Below are 17,744 nucleotides of genomic sequence, written 5' to 3' on the forward strand. Positions count from 1 at the left end.
AATTATCACTTCACTTTTAATTAGGAAATTAAAAAATGTGTATTTGGCAAAAAAAAAGCCGGGTTAAAGGTCTGACACTGTCTGGTTACACTGTGTTACACTAGTTTGTGTCACACATGCACTAAAAGTAACGTAGCAGGGATTTATTGCTGCAGGATCACGCTAGTTAGTGCCTCAGGGCACCGTGGGGGTTAGGGGATCTCCTCCGGTGAGTGAGGTGCTTATTATATGGAGGGGTTCAGCTATACCTGTATGGGGGATGCAGGCTCCTGTTAGCTGCAGGTTGCACAGGGATTCAATTAATAAATAAATAACAAGCAGCGGTACTGTGGGTGTGTAAATAACAAGCAGCGGTACTGTGTGTGTGTAAATAACAAGCCGCGGTACTGTGGATGTGTAAATAACAAGCCGTGGTACTGTGTGTGTAAATAACAAGCAGCTGTACTGTGTGTGTGTAAATAACAAGCAGCGGTATTGTGGGTGTGTAAATAACAAGCAGCGGTACAGTGGGTGTGTAAATAGCAAGCAGCGGTTCTGTGTGTGTGTAAATAACAAGCAGCGGTACTGTGGGCGTGTAAATAACAAGCAGCTGTAGTGTGGTTGTGTAAATAACAAGCAGCTGTACGGTGAGCGTGTAAATAACAAGCAGCGGTACTGTGGGTGTGTAAATAACAAGCAGCGGTACTGTGGGTATGTAAATAACAAGCAGCGGTACTGTGTGTGTAAATAATAAGCAGTGGTACTGTGTGTGTGTGTAAATAACAAGCAGCGGTACTGTATGTGTGTAAATAACAAGCAGCGGTACTGTGGGTCTGTAAATAACAAGCAGCGGTACTGTGTGTGTAAATAACAAGCAGCGGAACTGTGGGTGTGCAAATAACAAGCAGCGGTACTGTGGGTGTGTAAATAACAAGCAGCGGTACTGTGGGTCTGTAAATAACAAGCAGCGGTACTGTGTGTGTGTAAATAACAAGCAGTGGTACTGTGTGTGTCTGTGTGTGTGTAAATTACAAGCAGCGAAACTGTATGTTTGTTTGTGTAAATAACAAGCAGCGGTACTGTGAGTGTGTAAATAACAAGCAGCGGAACTGTGGTTGTGTAAATAACTAGCAACGGTGCTGTGTGTGTGTAAATAACAAGCAGTGGTACTGTGGGTGTGTAAATAAAAAGCAGCGGTTCTGTGTGTGTGTGTAAATAACAAGCAGCGGTACTGTGGGCGTGTAAATAACAAGCAGCGGTACTGTGGGTGTGTAAATAACAAGCAGCGGTACTGTTTGTGTGTAAATAACAACCAGCGGTTCTGTGTGTGTGTAAATAACAAGCAGCGGTACTGTGGGTGGGTGTAAATAACAAGCAGTGGTACTGTGTGTGACGATAGCTTCCACAGGCTTATTAATATTACACAAAAATAACTGGGTTTGAACTGAACGAGGCTTAAGATATAATAAATTGTATTTATTCCTTAGAATAAAGGTGAACACAACAGATAATACAGTAACAAACAAGAAGTACACTTACTTAGGGGTTGGGGAATGAGAAGTTAGATGTAGCATTTCTCTCAGCAATCAGGAAATCATTCAGGTGATATCAGGTAACCATATCAGCAAACGAAGACAAAGGATATATGGGTAGACAGCAGTTTATAAACCTTTTGTCCCTCTATCTGTAACATTAAGCACCGGTGATTGGTGTTCAATTACCTCCAGCCAATCTTTAACATGGGAACACATTTCAACACATGCCCCCCTGCTAGCTGGCACAGGCGCAGTAGAACTCTGGGGTCTCATTTCTGTAGCCCCACATATGCAAATGGAATGCCAGCCATTCTACCCATTTGGCTTTATGGCAGGAAAACCTTTGTTGGAAGGTGTTAAATGGAACACTTAAGAACTGCTCTGGTTTGAGCCTCGGATAAACAGTGAGGGTGACAAAACTCTTTAAACAATACTTAAGTCCTAGACATTCGGTCGCCTCTCCGGCCATGTGCTACATTATGGCCAAAGAAATTTCCTCTGGAATTTATCCATACTTTAGAATACAGTATTAAGCATAAAACATAGACGTATTAAAATATCCGGTTCCGTTGGGTCTAGCAGGTCCAAACTTCCCAGTTCTCATTGCCAGAACTGGGACACCATATGGTCCAAAAAGTGACTTGCTATGACCTACGGAACCGGAGTTACACAAATGCACATTAAATCATTTTTCACTTTAATACAAAAATCTCCGCTAAAAAGAAATCTCAGCTTTTCACTAAATCCCCATTGAAAACAACGGGCAGCTCCGCCATAGACTTTCAATGGTAAATCGCCGCCATTGAAGTCAATGGGGGTTTTCTGCCATTGAAGTCTATGGGAAAAATTCCGAACCTTCAAGGGGGTCCATACTCCGTCGGGTTGGTCCAGGCGGGTCAAGGATGGTTCTGCAGTGATGCCGGAGCAGTGGCTACAGATACCCCAAACCTTGATCCGCTGAGCCCTCCGGAACCGGAGATATGGAGTACCAAATTCCAGCTTTTTCCACGTAGTCGTTTTTCAGAGCCGTTTTTGCCGCCGCCGGCAAAGCCTATGGCGCGACCCGCTCTATCTGGTTCGACCCTTATCGGGGGTCCAGGATTCGGGGACCCGGTGGTGGTCGAGTGGGGGGAAGCCCAGGAACTAGGGGCAAACAGAATTTTATTCCTAGGTGCTCTAGAACTGTTTATTCCCACGCTAATTGACGTTGAACTTGACTCAAGTGATTTTAACTCTTTTAAAGGACATTGTATCCGCTTTGCGGTTTGCGGTCTGGACGGCAGCCAACTCGTTCTTCGAAAGGGTACCTCGAGGCATCTCCATTGAAGTCAATGGGCCCATTGACTTTCAATGGGAAACCGCCGCTCTCCCTCTCGGACGCCACCTGCTGGTCTCTACAGGAAACAGGACTAAAACAGCACAATCTTCCATTGGAATGCATTGAGCCCTAATGGCGGCCAATGGGGACCTGCAAAATGGTGCCTGAAAAGGCGGGAAAACTACACAAAGAGCTATAATCATTAAAGAACTATTAACCCTTGTGCTCCCGGATGGATTCTAGTGTGTGTGTGATGCAGACACTGATTAACACAGACATTACAATGGAACAGGGGAACAGGGGAAAATACATTTACAGGTCATAACAAGGGTTAAATCACATTTCTGGACCTCAGTCCAGTTAACCCCTTGTCTCCCTGGTGCGGTCAGGGGTGGCCAAATGGGGTACAACCCCTTTAATACCAGGCCACCCCCTTTCTCCCTCTACACCTCCCCTTCTTAATGAGTGTCCTGTGGCCCACTAGCCCTAACGGGGAGTGGGGCACTGCTGGCACCATTAATGAATTCAGTCTCAGAGGGATAGTCCTGGCGTGAAAGTCCATCAGCATTGCTGTTTTCACTGCCCTTTTTGTGCTGAATGGTAAATTCAAATTGTTGCAAAGCCAAGCTCCATCTCAGCAGTTTGGCATTTTCCCCTGATGCCCTCTGTAGCCAACTCAGGGGATTGTGGTCTGTGATGACCGTGAAAGCCCTCCCATAGACATAGGGCTGGAGCTTTTTGAGTGCCCACACAATGGCCAAGCACTCCTTTTCAATGGTGGCATATGCCACCTCCCTGGGGAGCAGTTTGCGACTGAGATACACCACAGGGTGCTCTTTGCCGTCGTCCCCCACCTGGCTCAACACAGCCCCCAAATCAAAGTCTGAACCATCAGTCTGAATAAGAAAATGCTTGGTATAATCTGGGGCAGCCAGGATGGGGGCCTCAGCAAGCGCAGTTTTCAGTGCCTGGAAAGCAGTTACACAGGCAGGAGACCAGGTAATAAGCACAGGCAGTTGCTTCTTAGTCAGATCAGTCAGGGGTTTGGCCACGGCGCTGTACTGTGGGACAAATTTCCTGTAGTACCCTGCGGTGCCCAAAAATGTCATGACCTGTTTCTTGGTTTTTGGAACAGGCCACTGAACTATGGCTTCTACCTTGGCTGGCTCTGGTTTGAGATGCCCTCCACCCACCCTGTGCCCTAAGTACAGGACTTCTGCCAATCCTACCATACACTTAGTGGGTTTTAAGGTAAGCCCAGCCTCCCTGATCCTATCCAGCACCGCAGCTACATGTCCTATGTGGGATTCCCAGGAATTACTAAAGACAGCAATGTCATCTAAGTAAGCCCTGGCATAGCTCTGCATCCCTTCCAGTAACCTATTGACCAGGCGTTGGAAGGTAGCCGGGGCATTCTTCATCCCAAATGGCATCACCAAAAACTCATAGAGGACACTTGGAGTGATGAATGCTGACTTCTCCCTAGCCTCCAGGGTCAGGGGGATCTGCCAGTAGCCTTTGCTCAAATCCATGGTGGTCAGATACTTTGCCCCTGCGAGTTCATCTAGTAACTCATCCATGCGGGGCATGGGGTAAGCATCTGACACCGTCCCAGCATTGAGCAACCGGTAGTCCACACAAAACCTGGTGGTTTTGTCCTTCTTAGGCACTAGGACTACTGTACTTGCCCAAGGGCTCTGGGATGGAGTAATTACCCCTAGGGTCAGCATCTCCTCTATCTCTCTTTCCATACTGGTCTTGACCTCTGCTGACACTCTATAAGCGTGCTTATGCAGAGGCTGCAGGTCCCCTGTGTGTACAGGGTGTTTGGTGAGATGTGTGGTCCCTGGCATGTCAGTGAAGAGGGCGCTATACTGAGCTAGCATGTCCCTGGCTTCTCCCTTCTGCCTAGCACTCAACTGTGCCCCTACACAACAGTGTTTCCTTGCTTTGCCTCCCCTAGGAGATCAGGCAGAGCATTGCTCGCCGGATCCTCCAGCAGTGGGCTACAAATGGCCATTACTGCTCCCATACTCGGTGCTCTGTATTCCTTTAGCATATTAATGTAATATGTCTTGTGCCTCTCAGGCGCTACCTGTACAACATAGTTGCACTCATTCACCTTTCGGATAACCAGGTACGGTCCCGACCAGGCAGCCATCAGCTTGTTCTCCCGAGTGGGTTTGAGAACAAGCACCTGCTGTCCTGGGATGAATTCTCTGCTACGGGCCTGCTGGTCATACCATTGCTTCTGCTTGGTCTGAGCAGCCCTGAGGTGGTCCTGGGCCACCCCCATAAGCATCTCTAACCGGTCTCTGAGATCTACTACATACTGGATCACTGAAGCATCAGTAGCAGTAGTCTCCCCTTCCCATCCCTCACGGAATAGGTCCAGAGGTCCACGTACCCTGCGGCCATATAGTAGCTCGAAGGGGGAGAAGCCTGTAGATTCTTGCGGTACCTCTCGGTATGCAAACAGCAAGTGCTGCAGGTGAATCTCCCAGTCTTTCCCCTCCGCCTCTATAAAGGTCCGAAGCATCTGCTTCAGGGTACCATTAAACCTCTCACATAATCCGTTTGTTTGGGGATGGTAAGGGGTAGTGCGCCGGTGCTGTACACCGCAAGCATCCCAGAGACAATGTAACAGTTCACTCATGAACTGCGACCCCTGATCGGTTAGGATCTCACTAGGGAAACCTACCCTAGCAAAAATGTTCAGCAGAGCTGCTGCCACTGTCTTGGCACTTATGGTGCCCAGTGCTACCGCCTCAGGGTACCGGGTGGCAAAATCCACCACCGTGAGGATGTAGCGCTTCCCTGACCTGCTAGGAATCATGAGGGGTCCTATCAGGTCCATCGCTACCTTCTGGAAGGGTTCCCCTATTATCGGTAGGGGTTTCAGGGGTGCCTTCACACGATCGCCCGCCTTACCCACTCGCTGGCAGGCATCACAAGAGCGGCAGAAATTGCTCGCATCTCGGGATGCCCCCGGCCAGTAGTAACGCTGTAATAACTGGGCTCGCGTCCTGGTGACCCCCTGATGTCCCGCTAACGGAATAGAGTGAGCTACCCGTAACAATTGCTGTCGGTACCCCTGGGGCACTACTAGCTGTCGCTTACCGGTCAATCCCTTCTCTATCCCCGGGTTCCCTTCTTCTCTGTATAGGAGTCTCTTATGCCATAGGCAGCGCTCAGCGCCCTCATCTGCCTGAGATTCGGACGCCCGAAGTCTCACGCCGGCCAGTGTAGGGTCTGCCTTCACTGCCTCCCTAAACTGGGCTCCTAAATCTGGCCACCCCCCAGTCATGTCATTGTCAGGGGAAGGGGACAGGGTAAGGGGGAACAGTACGTCAGCCTGTGGTTGCAACTGATCCTGGCTTACCTCCCCGGGCTCCTCTGCGCCCTCTGCTAACGTTGGTCCCAAAGGCTGGGGGACTGGGGTGGCCACCGCCGGCATTGCCGCGGTCTGGCTCCAGGTAACCGCCGCCACTGCAGCGGGCTGGGGCACACGGTCGTAGGTGCAGGTCATCGGTCCCAGGTCATTGTCCAAAAGAATTTCAGCATCCAAACCTGGTAAAACCCCCACCTCCCGCACACCCTTGCCCATCCCCCAATCCAAAAAAATGCGTGCCACCTGCAGGAGACGTGGCTCTCCATCAGCCACAGTGATCTGCATCCCAGGGCCTGGGAGCAATTCCTCTGGCCGGACCATATCAGGTCGGACCAGGGTCACTGCAGCTCCTGAATCAAGCAAGCCGACTGCTTGCCGGCCACCGACTGTGACCGGGGTGAGATGCTTGCTCCTGCCGTCCGTCGGCTGCAGGTCTGCGCGGTGATGTCCTCCGCTCCTGGCTGTAGGCACCGATGAAACCGGGGTAGGGGTGACATGGGACGTCTCGCTGGGAGTTGTTTCCATGACCGGTCCTGGTTCTTTGGTGGTAGCCACCCGCACGCGGGCTACCGGCTTTGCAGCTGGGGTGCGTTGCCCTCGATAGGGTCCGTTGGCACGCAGGGGTTCCGGGCAATCTGGTCTGATGTGACCAGTGCTGTTGCAATTGTAGCACCGGCGCTCATGCCGGAGCTCTCCCGCCTTCTGTGACCCGCTGCCCGCAGGCGGCTTTTGGGCCCACTGGGGGGTACTCACAGCTTTTTTGGCCGGCGCCGGTGGGGTTACCGCTTTGGCTGGTACCTTGGCGGTCATCTGGGACCGGCTGACCACATAGTCATCTGCCATCCTCGCCGCCTCGGTGTAGGTCTTGGGCTTTTTATCATACACAAAAGCCCTCACCGCCGGCGGGCACTGCTGCATGAGCTGCATGAGCTGCTCCTGAAAGATGAGGTACAGCAGGCGTTGGTAAGTCCTGGCCTCAGAGACCTCCACCCAGTGTAACCCATACAAAGCCATGCGGGTCACATAAGTGACATAGGTCTCCTGAGGGTGCCTCTCCTCCAGCCGGAACTTACCCCGGTAAGCTTCAGGGGTAAAACCGTGCTGAAACAGCAAAAGTTCTTTCAGGTGGTCATAGTCATCAGCAAACTCCTCTGTAAGCGCCATCAAAGTCTGTTTAGCCAAGCCGGAGAGCAGCGGGTCCAGGCGTGCAACCCTATGCTGGGGAAGCACCCCGTACCGCCGGCACTGCGTTTCAAAGTTCCTTAGAAACATGTCAATCTGATCAGTGCCCTCCACATACTTGGTGAGACTGTGCTTGTCCAGTTGGAGTCCATCTTTGGGGGGTCGGACCGGGGGGCAATAAGCGGGTCTGTTCACTGCCATAGAGATAAACTGTAGCCGCTCCTCCGCTGTCCCTCGGTCTCCCCACGTTGTTATCAGTGCCAACATCTCAGGGGTAAACGGGCTGGTAGGCGCAGCCATCAGCGCCCCTCCTGTCGCACTTGGCCTGGGAGGTGAACTTGTTCCCTCCCCGGGATTCTGCCGGCCCGGCACTGGGTTCAGTCCCTGATCTCCGGGCGGTGGTATAAGGGCAAGCTGAGCTGTCTCCAGAGCCTCTGGATGCTCGGCTTCATAGGCTGTGATTGCAGCAACCATGTCCTCAACCTCCTGGTCTGCATATTCCAGTCCATAGCATGGCGCTTTTCTCTTAGCTGAGTTCTAGTTCTCAGGTAATAGATGCTCTCCTCGTCACTCATGGTTCTGGGTCGCAGCAGTGAGGTGGTGTGACAACTTGCGTTACTTGTTGCACTACTGTGTGTTCAATATCTTTAGTCCCAGGAACTTGCAATTACCATCAAGTTCCTACTGGATCACAGTACCCCGCAGAATACTGTAATCCAGGTCCAGTTCAGTCCCGCCAGCTGCCACCAGTTTTATTAATATGCCTGTGACGATAGCTTCCACAGGCTTATTAATATTACACAAAAATAACTTGGTTTGAACTGAACGAGGCTTAAGATATAATAAATTGTATTTATTCCTTAGAATAAAGGTGAACACAACAGATAATACAGTAACAAACAAGAAGTACACTTACTTAGGGGTTGGGGAATGAGAAGTTAGATGTAGCATTTCTCTCAGCAATCAGGAAATCATTCAGGTGATATCAGGTAACCATATCAGCAAACGAAGACAAAGGATATATGGGTGGACAGCAGTTTATAAACCTTTTGTCCCTCTATCTGTAACATTAAGCACCGGTGATTGGTGTTCAATTACCTCCAGCCAATCTTTAACATGGGAACACATTTCAACACATGCCCCCTTGCTAGCTGGCACAGGCGTAGTAGAACTCTGGGGTCTCATTTCTGTAGCCCCACATATGCAAATGGAATGCCAGCCATTCTACCCATTTGGCTTTATGGCAGGAAAACCTTTGTTGGAAGGTGTTAAATGGAACACTTAAGAACTGCTCTGGTTTGAGCCTCGGATAAACAGTGAGGGTGACAAAACTCTTTGAACAATACTTAAGTCCTAGACATTCGGTCGCCTCTCTGGCCAAAGAAATTTCCTCTGGAATTTATCCATACTTTAGAATACAGTATTAAGCATAAAACATAGACGTATTAAAATATCCGGTTCCGTTGGGTCTAGCAGGTCCAAACTTCCCAGTTCTCATTGCCAGAACTGGGACATCATATGGTCTAAAAAGCGACTTGCTATGACCTACGGCACCAGAATTACACAAATGCACATTAAATCATTTTTCACTTTAATACAAAAATCTCCGCTAAAAAGAAATCTCAGCTTTTCACTAAATCCCCATTGAAAACAACGGGCAGCTCCGCCATAGACTTTCAATGGTAAATCGCCGCCATTGAAGTCAATGGAGTTTTTCTGCCATTGAAGTCTATGGGAAAAATTCCGAACCTTCAAGGGGGTCCATACTCCGTCGGGTTGGTCCAGGCGGGTCAAGGATGGTTCTGCAGTGATGCCGGAGCAGTGGCTACAGATACCCCAAACCTTGATCCGCTGAGCCCTCCGGAACCGGAGATATGGAGTACCAAATTCCAGCTTTTTCCACGTAGTCGTTTTTCAGAGCCGTTTTTGCCGCCGCCGGCAAAGCCTATGGCGCGACCCGCTCTATCTGGTTCGACCCTTATCGGGGGTCCAGGATTCGGGGACCCGGTGGTGGTCGAGTGGGGGAAAGCCCAGGAACTAGGGGCAAATAGAATTTTATTCCTAGGTGCTCTAGAACTGTTTATTCCCACGCTAATTGACGTTGAACTTGATTCAAGTGATTTTAACTCTTTTAAAGGACATTGTATCCGCTTTGCGGTTTGCGGTCTGGACGGCAGCCAACTCGTTCTTCGAAAGGGTACCTCGAGGCATCTCCATTGAAGTCAATAAGCCCATTGACTTTCAATGGTAAACCGCCGCTCTCCCTCTCGGACGCCACCTGCTGGTCTCTACAGGAAACAGGACTAAAACAGCACAATCTTCCATTGGAATGCATTGAGCCCTAATGGCGGCCAATGGGGACCTGCAAAATGGTGCCTGAAAAGGCGGGAAAACTACACAAAGAGCTATAATCATTAAAGAACTATTAACCCTTGTGCTCCCGGATGGATTCTAGTGTGTGTGTGATGCAGACACTGATTAACACAGACATTACAAGGGAACAGGGGAAAATACATTTACAGGTCATAACAAGGGTTAAATCACATTTCTGGACCTCAGTCCAGTTAACCCCTTGTCTCCCTGGTGCGGTCAGGGGTGGCCAAATGGGGTGCAACCCCTTTAATACCGGGCCACCCCCTTTCTCCCTCTACACTGTGGTTGTGTAAATAACAAGCAGCTGTAGTGTGGGTGTGTAAATAACAAGCAGCTGTACTGTGTGTATGTGTAAATAACAAGCAGCGGTACTGTGGGCATGTCAATAACAAGTAGCGGTTCTGTGGGTGTGTAAATAACAAGCAGCGGTCAGGGTGTGTGAAAATAACAAGCAGCGGTACTGTGGGCATGTAAATAACAAGCAGTGGTACTGTGTGTGTGTAAATAACAAGCAGCGGTACTGTGGGTGTGTAATTAACAAGCAGCGGTACTGTGGGTCTGTAAATAACAAGCAGTGGTACTGTGGGTGTGTAAATAACAAGTAAAAGGGATAAAGGGGAATGTTACATGGCAGTAGAGGCTTTCCCCCTAATATCTCCGGAGATAATATACACATTAAATCATGGGGCAGTAACCCCATTATTTCCTATGAACAGGACAGGTTTATCCCTATGAAACGTAAATGTTTGGCAGATATCCCCACTACATATTATATGCTGCAGCATAACAAGAAAGGCAGGAATCACTGCACACAGCAGAATAACAGGAATAGAATAAATGCTCATTGGGAGGTGACACGATTAATAAGACTATCAGATATTATATTATTATCCCACGCGCCTTTAAAGATGCCGTCCCACCTAGGGCCAAAATAAATCAGCGGCAGAGTTATATCCGGGGAACTGACGCATCTCTTTACAGTATCACACACCTAGAAATATTGTGATAACATTTATTAAATGAGATGAGAGACGCGGTGAGATAAACACTTGTCTGACAAACATTCTCAGGGAGAAGCAGGAATATGTTATTCTGCATAATACAATTCTTATATTATAAAGCATTTCCATTTACTGACACAGCACAAACATATATATGTAATGGGTATACGCTCCTATATTACTTCTATACGCTCGCTCCCAGAACAGGAACTAAACAAAGATTAACGCAATCAGATATCCCCAGGACAGGTATGTGAGATCTTATACTATATTAGTGAAAGCACTGTATGTTTGCCTGCCTACCTGCCTGCATGCATGCATGCCTGCCTGCCTGCCTGGATGTCCGGTGTCCCTAGGGGAAATCTGATTGGTCCCTTGGCCCGCCCCCGCACACCTCTCATTGGCCTGAGGCGGAGTGACGGGCCAAAGGACACACAGGGACACACACACACAGGGACACACACACACAGGGACACACACACACAGGGACACACACACACACAGGGACACACACACACAGGGACACACACGGACACACACACGGACACAGGGACACACACACACAGTGACAGACACACACACAATGACAGACACACACACAGTGACACACACACACACACACACACACACACACTGTTACATACATTAGCGGGGCTCACAGTTAGCAGCACCCGCGCACACCTCCTCCTCTCCCTGTGTCTCCCGCGCTTTCACCCCGACCCCCCCCTCCCCCGGCGCCGCTACATTCAGCGGGACACACACACTATTATTACCCCTTCAGCGCCCCTCCCCCCACCCAGTGTCAGCGGCCGTGCGAGACCCCCCCTCTATATCTCCCACCTCTCCCCCCCCCACACATATACATGCCCCCCCCTCACCGGCGCTACAACTCACCCCTCCCCGGCGGGGGAACAGCCAGTGGCCAGGCAGGCTGCCTCGCGGCGCCGAGTGCCCAAGATGGTGGCGCCCGGGACACAGCGGGGGAGCGGCCACAACACGCTGCCTCCCGCCTCAGATCCACGTGGGACCTGCCGGATGGGTGAGTGAGCGGCCTTCACCTCCCCTCCACCCCCCCTTCACCTCCCCTCCACCCCCCCTCCCCTCCAGTGTCAGTGTCTCCCCGATACCCCCCCCCCCGGCGCCGCTACAGTCAGCGGGGGAGCGAGCGAGCGCCCGGGACACAGCGGGAGAGCGGCCACAACACGCTGCCTCCCGCCTCAGATCCACGTGGGACCTGCCGGACGGGTGAGTGAGCGGCCTTCACCTCCCCTCACCCCCTTTCACCTCCCCTCACTCCACTTCTCCCTTCCACCCCCCTTCACCTCCCCATTTACCTCCCCCCCTCACCTCCCCATTTACCTCCCCCCCCTCCACCCCCCTTCACCTCCCCTCCACCCCCCCTTCACCTCCCCTCCACCCCCCCCTTCACCACCTCCCCTCCACCCCCCCCTTCACCTCCCCTCCACCCCCCCTCCCTTCCACCCCCCCTTCACCTCCCTTCCACCCCCCCCTTCACCTCCCTTCCACTCCCCCCCCTTCACCTCCCCTCCACCCCCCCTTCACCTCCCCTCCACCCCCCCTTCACCTCCCCTCCACACCCCCCCTCCACCCCCCCCCCTTCCCTCCACCCCCCCTTCCCACCGCCTCCCCCCCTTCCCACCGCCTCCCCCCCCCCTTCCCACCGCCTCCCCTCCCCCTTCCCACCACCTCCCCCCCATTCCCACCGCCCCCCCCCCTTCCCCACCGCCTCCCCCCCTTCCCACCGCCTCCCCCCCCTTCCCACCGCCTCCCAGCCCCCCTTCCCACCGCCTCCCACCACCCCTTCCCACCGCCTCCCACCCCCTTCCCACCGCCTTCCGCCCCTTCCCACCGCCTCCCCCCCTTCCCACCGCCTCCCCCATTCCCACCCCCCTTCCCACCGCCTCCCACCCCCTCCCACCCCCCTTCCCACCGCCTCCCACCCCCCTTTCCACCGCCTCCCCCCCTTCACACCGCCTCCCACCCCCCTTTCCCACCGCCTCCCACCCCCCCTTCCCACCGCCTCCCACCCCCCCTTCCCACCGCCTCCCACCCCCCCTTCCCACCGCCTCCCCCCCCTTCCCACCGCCTCCCTCCCCCCCTTCCCACCGCCTCCCCCCCTTCCCACCGCCTCCCACCCCCCTTCCCACCGCCTCCCACCCCCCTTCCCACCGCCTCCCACCCCCCGCCTTCCCACCGCCTCCCACCCCCCGCCTTCCCTCCGTCTCCCCCTTCCCACCTCCTCCCCCTTCCCACCACCTCACCCCTCCCCCCCCCCTTTCCACCACCTCCCCCCCTTCCCACCACCTCCCCCCCTTCCCACCACCTCCCCCCTCCTCCCCCTTCCCACCACCTTCCCCCTCCTCCCCCTTCCCACCACCTTCCCCCTCCTCCCCCTTCCCACCACATCCCCCCTTCTCTCCCTTTCCACCACCTTCCCCCTCCTCCTCTTTCCCACCACCTCCCCCCTTCCCACCACCTCCCCCCTTCTCCCCCTTCCCACCACCTCCCCCCTTCTCCCCCTTTCCACCACCTCCCCCCTCCTCCCCCTTCCCACCACTTCTCCCCTCCCCCCCCCGCTCCCCTTCCCCCCCCCGCTCCCCTTCACCCCCCCTCCGCTCCCCTTTCCACCCCCCCCCTCCGCTCCTCTTCCCCCCCCTCCACCTCTTTTTACCCTTTCCCCTCCCACCCCCTCCCACACTTCAACCCCCTCCTCAAACCCTTCCCCCCCTCCTCTAACCCTTTCCCCCCTTCCCTCCTCCCCCCCTCCTCTAACCCTTCCCCCCCCTCCTCTAACCCTTCCCCCCCCTCCTCTAATCCTTCCCCCCCCTCCTCTAACCCTTCCCCCCCCTCCTCTAACCCTTCCCCCCCCTCCTCTAACCCTTCCCCCCCCTCCTCTAACCCTTCCCCCCTCCTCCACCCCTTGCCCCCCTCCTCCACCCCCTCCTCCCCTTCCCGCCGCCCTTCGCCTTCATGCCCGCCTTACCGCCTCCCCACCCCCGCCTCTGCCTTTCACCCGCCCTTACTCCGGCCGCCTCTGCCTTTCACCCACCGCCTCACAGCCGCTGCACGCACTCAACAGACACCCGCCACACTCGACACATACCTGCCGCCACACACACCTGCTGCCTCCCGCCCCTACCCCCCGACATCACTGACCCACCGCCTCACACCCTAGCAGGACCCCCACTCACAGACAGCACTCACAACACACGCGCCAGCCGCCGCCTCACACCCTAGCAGGACCCCCACTCACAGACAGCACTCACAACCCACGCGCCACCCGCCGCCTCACACCCTTGCAGGACCCCCACTCACAACCCACGCGCCACCCGCCGCCTCACACCCTAGCAGGAACCCCACTCACAGACAGCACTCACAACCCACGCGCCACCCGCCGCCTCACACCCTAGCAGGACACACGACTCAGATTTTTACATCACTTATGGCACCAAAATATACATTGTACTGTGGTGTGGTTACAATAAACCATTTTTATACAACATCGTATTACATTTTCTTCCATCTTTCTTTTCAATATTATTATCCAACCTTTACAACAAACAGTCACCTATTGTTCCACGATTTATAAATAATACTACCTATTACGCATTTACTGTACATCCCGGGCAACGCCGGGTCTCTCAGCTAGTATATATATATATATACATTGCAAAGTGCTGAAGGGCCCCTCTGGGTAACTGATTAATACATGAGATATATTCCCCTGTTCTCTCCCTCGCTCACTGATTCCCTCCCAGTATATTCTTATTTCTATGTACTATATTATATATACTGTTTCTATGGGTTCCCCTGCTGGGCCGGGATCAGTACTCCTAGCTCCTGATTCTGACCCAGCCATTATACCATACACAGAACGCAGCATGAAGAGGCTCTGTGAAGGTGGCAGTGACGGTGTGTAAGTGTCTGATCGGGTCACACAGCTGATAAAAGGACAGCCGCCCAGCCTCATAGTCCAGGTATATTCCTAATCTCTGCAAGGGAGACTCGGGATATATCCGTGTATATATTGAGTCATGTATCACTGAATGATAATTATCGCACATGCACAAACACCAGGACGTCTTATTCTGTCCTATGAGAGACTGAACTCCTTTCCTTTCTATACTGGGATAGGAAATCCCTACCCTCCTGACCCCTGATTCACTGATCTCCACTTCCCAGTAATGTTGTCCTGAGGAAAAACTTATGGTGCTTAAAACCTGATAATCCCCAAATCTCTCTGGTGTATTTGGGCGTAACTGGTCTGTTTCTGAGCAGGATGCAGTTTTCAGGTCACCTGATACAGATACATTATTAGCAGCTGTATTTACATCCAGTATTATGCCTGAATCCCCCTGCACACAGAACCCGCTCTTTGCTTTTAGATCAGTCACAATATCAACTAATCTCTGTAAGGTCAGTGAGATCAGAACCTCATCCAAATCCCCTACAGCAGGGACCTTATTACCCTCTCTCTCTCTGTCCTCAGCATTGTCTGATTCCCGTCCCTGTAAGACAGTTAGTGGATCAGTGATGTTGCACAGCTCCTCAATGTGAAGCATCTTCCTGGACAGCGCGTCCTTCTTTATTTCCAGCTGCTGGATTAGATCAGAGACTCGAAGATAAACCTGCTCTTCCCACCTGGTGATCTCACTCAGGACTCGCTTCTCTAGGACGTCCAGCTGTGCCCTGATGTCCCTAATCAGGGCAGTGACTCGGTCTGTTACCCCGGCTGTTTTTTCTTGCACTTGTCTCTTCTGTCCCTGCAGACTCTGGGCCCTTTTCTCAGTCTCCTCTCTCACTGAGGTCAGTTTCTCCAGAACATGTCTCAGTTTCTCCTTCTTCTTCTCAGAGGCCTCATTCAGTGACTCCACCAGGTGTCCCCTGTGCTCTCCGACCAGGCAGCAGGACACACAGAGACAGACAGCATCCTCAGTGCAGTAACATTCTTGGAGTTTCTTGTGGACGGGGCATTTCCTGGTCTTTAAGGAAGTGGTTGGCTCAGTTAAGACGTGTTCCTCTGACTTGCTGTGTCTCTCTAGGTGAATATCACACAGGGAGGCGTCACACAGCAGACATGTTTTAGCAGCAGGTACAGAGGAGGTAACACAGTAAGTGCAGAAGATCACAGCCTCCTCCTGCTCCGGCTGAGTAGAAAGGAAACGCTCCGCTATGTTACACAGCTTCAGGTTCCTCTGCAGTGCAGGACGCTCCTGAAACTCTGCTCTGCATTCAGGACAGGTATAAAGTCCAGATCCCCCCTGGGAATCCCACACACTCCCAATACAGCCCTGGCAGAAGTTATGCCCACATCTCAGCGTTACAGGCTGGGTATAAATGCTCAGGCAGATGGGGCAGGTTAGCTCCTCTCTCAGACCAGCAGACGCCATGCTTGGAAGCAGCAACAGGAAACGAAACTTAAATTCCCTGATTATTCAGCACACAGGGGGCGGGAAGTTTGTTACTCAGACTATTAACCCTGTAAGTTCCTGGCTGCAGTATACAATATGAGGAATGAGAGTCCTGTATGTCACGGGAGACCAGGCAATTATTTGTAAAGTGATATAAAAATACAAATAGCAATAGTAGGACACTATGAATAAAAATATGAGACAGGCATCGTACCCACTTCTTATACGTACCAGTGCCATCACTTAAAGTGCCGTGTGAATTGCCCTATAAACGTTACACATAAGACGAGCATTGAGAGGAACGTACGTAATAAATTCTATACCAGACTATATACCCGTGAGCTTATAGTATCCCCGTCTGTCTCTACATGAGTCATCGGAACAGAGAATTTAGGTATTGTTACCAAAGCAGGAACAGGACCTAAGAGCCCATTACAGCGCCCCCTCCTGTGGTCAAAGCATGTGTCAGGTGTAACAGGACTGGTTCAGGGACAGAACCTATTGTAGACCCAACAAGTAAACATATTAATTGCCCCTCGTTTATAGACGAGGAATATTGGATTATTAAAACACTTTATTATAAGTAATAAGTAGAATAAGTGGGGCTGAATAGGCACATATATATATACACTGAAACACTAAGCACACTACGGATACACAGCAGGGGGCTCTCAGATATGGCGCCCGGTATAACGTACTGAATCTCGGGGGTACAGGTCCCTGGGGAATAGTATGAGCGGGCGATGTGCATATCACAGGGATTGGGGTATAAGGGTTATTGGCATTATATTCCCTTTGCCCCCCCTGGGCAATACATCTGTACCCCCCTTATATGCCACCTAAACTGATGGCTGCTATTGCCGCGCCCGTGGATAATGGCGCTACTTGTCAGTAATTAGTTGCTTACGTGACGTTACAATGAAGCTGACACCGCGTGTCTCACACGGGGTTAATAAGTATTGATGCCCGTGTGTGTTTGGGCAAACCAGGACCGCCAACAGAAATTATGGGGCCCAGGACAAATGAAAAGCGCAGGGGACCCCCCCCCCGGAACCCATAGCGCACCTACCACGAAGAAATATTTTTTAGCGCAAAACGTTTATTTATCTGTTTTTCTTATTCAAACAATGGATGAATCAGACCGCGCTGCGCAGTGATTACGCGCTGTGTAAATTAGATGCGCAGGTGCAAAAGGGGTGAATATTATAGTACCCAGAACCCAAAGAAGGGCCCACAGAACCCCACTGATCGCTCTCATCGCTGTATTCACAGAACTATTGCCTGATAAACACCTGCCAGGTTTGCACGCGTGTCTGTGTTAGGTATGTACAGATATACTGTTACACGCATGTAACCACACCATGGTAACGTGAGGAACCGCTTGCTATACTGCGTATCCACTGCAAACCCAGCTGCCCCACGGAGGGTAATTAGGCTGTAGAGATTATGCATTAACATTGCAGCAGTATATCTGTATATACCTAACACAGACAAGGCTGCAAACCTAGAAGGTGTTTTTGGATGCATGGTAAC

The 17,744-nt window shown here is 52.1% G+C and overlaps 1 protein-coding gene across 1 annotated transcript; it reads right to left on the reverse strand.

The window, feature by feature from the left end:
- Positions 1-14,192: 14,192 nt before the first annotated feature.
- On the reverse strand, positions 14,193-16,222 carry LOC142471254 (E3 ubiquitin/ISG15 ligase TRIM25-like). The gene has a single exon (XM_075578063.1). It carries the CDS (start codon positions 16,188-16,190, stop codon positions 14,634-14,636), a length of 1,557 nt encoding a protein of 518 aa, XP_075434178.1. The 5' UTR covers positions 16,191-16,222; the 3' UTR covers positions 14,193-14,633.
- Between the last annotated feature and the right edge of the window lie 1,522 nt (positions 16,223-17,744).

The sequence above is a fragment of the Ascaphus truei genome, chromosome 20, assembly GCF_040206685.1.
Source record: "Ascaphus truei isolate aAscTru1 chromosome 20, aAscTru1.hap1, whole genome shotgun sequence".
Classification (NCBI taxonomy): Eukaryota; Metazoa; Chordata; class Amphibia; order Anura; family Ascaphidae; genus Ascaphus; species Ascaphus truei.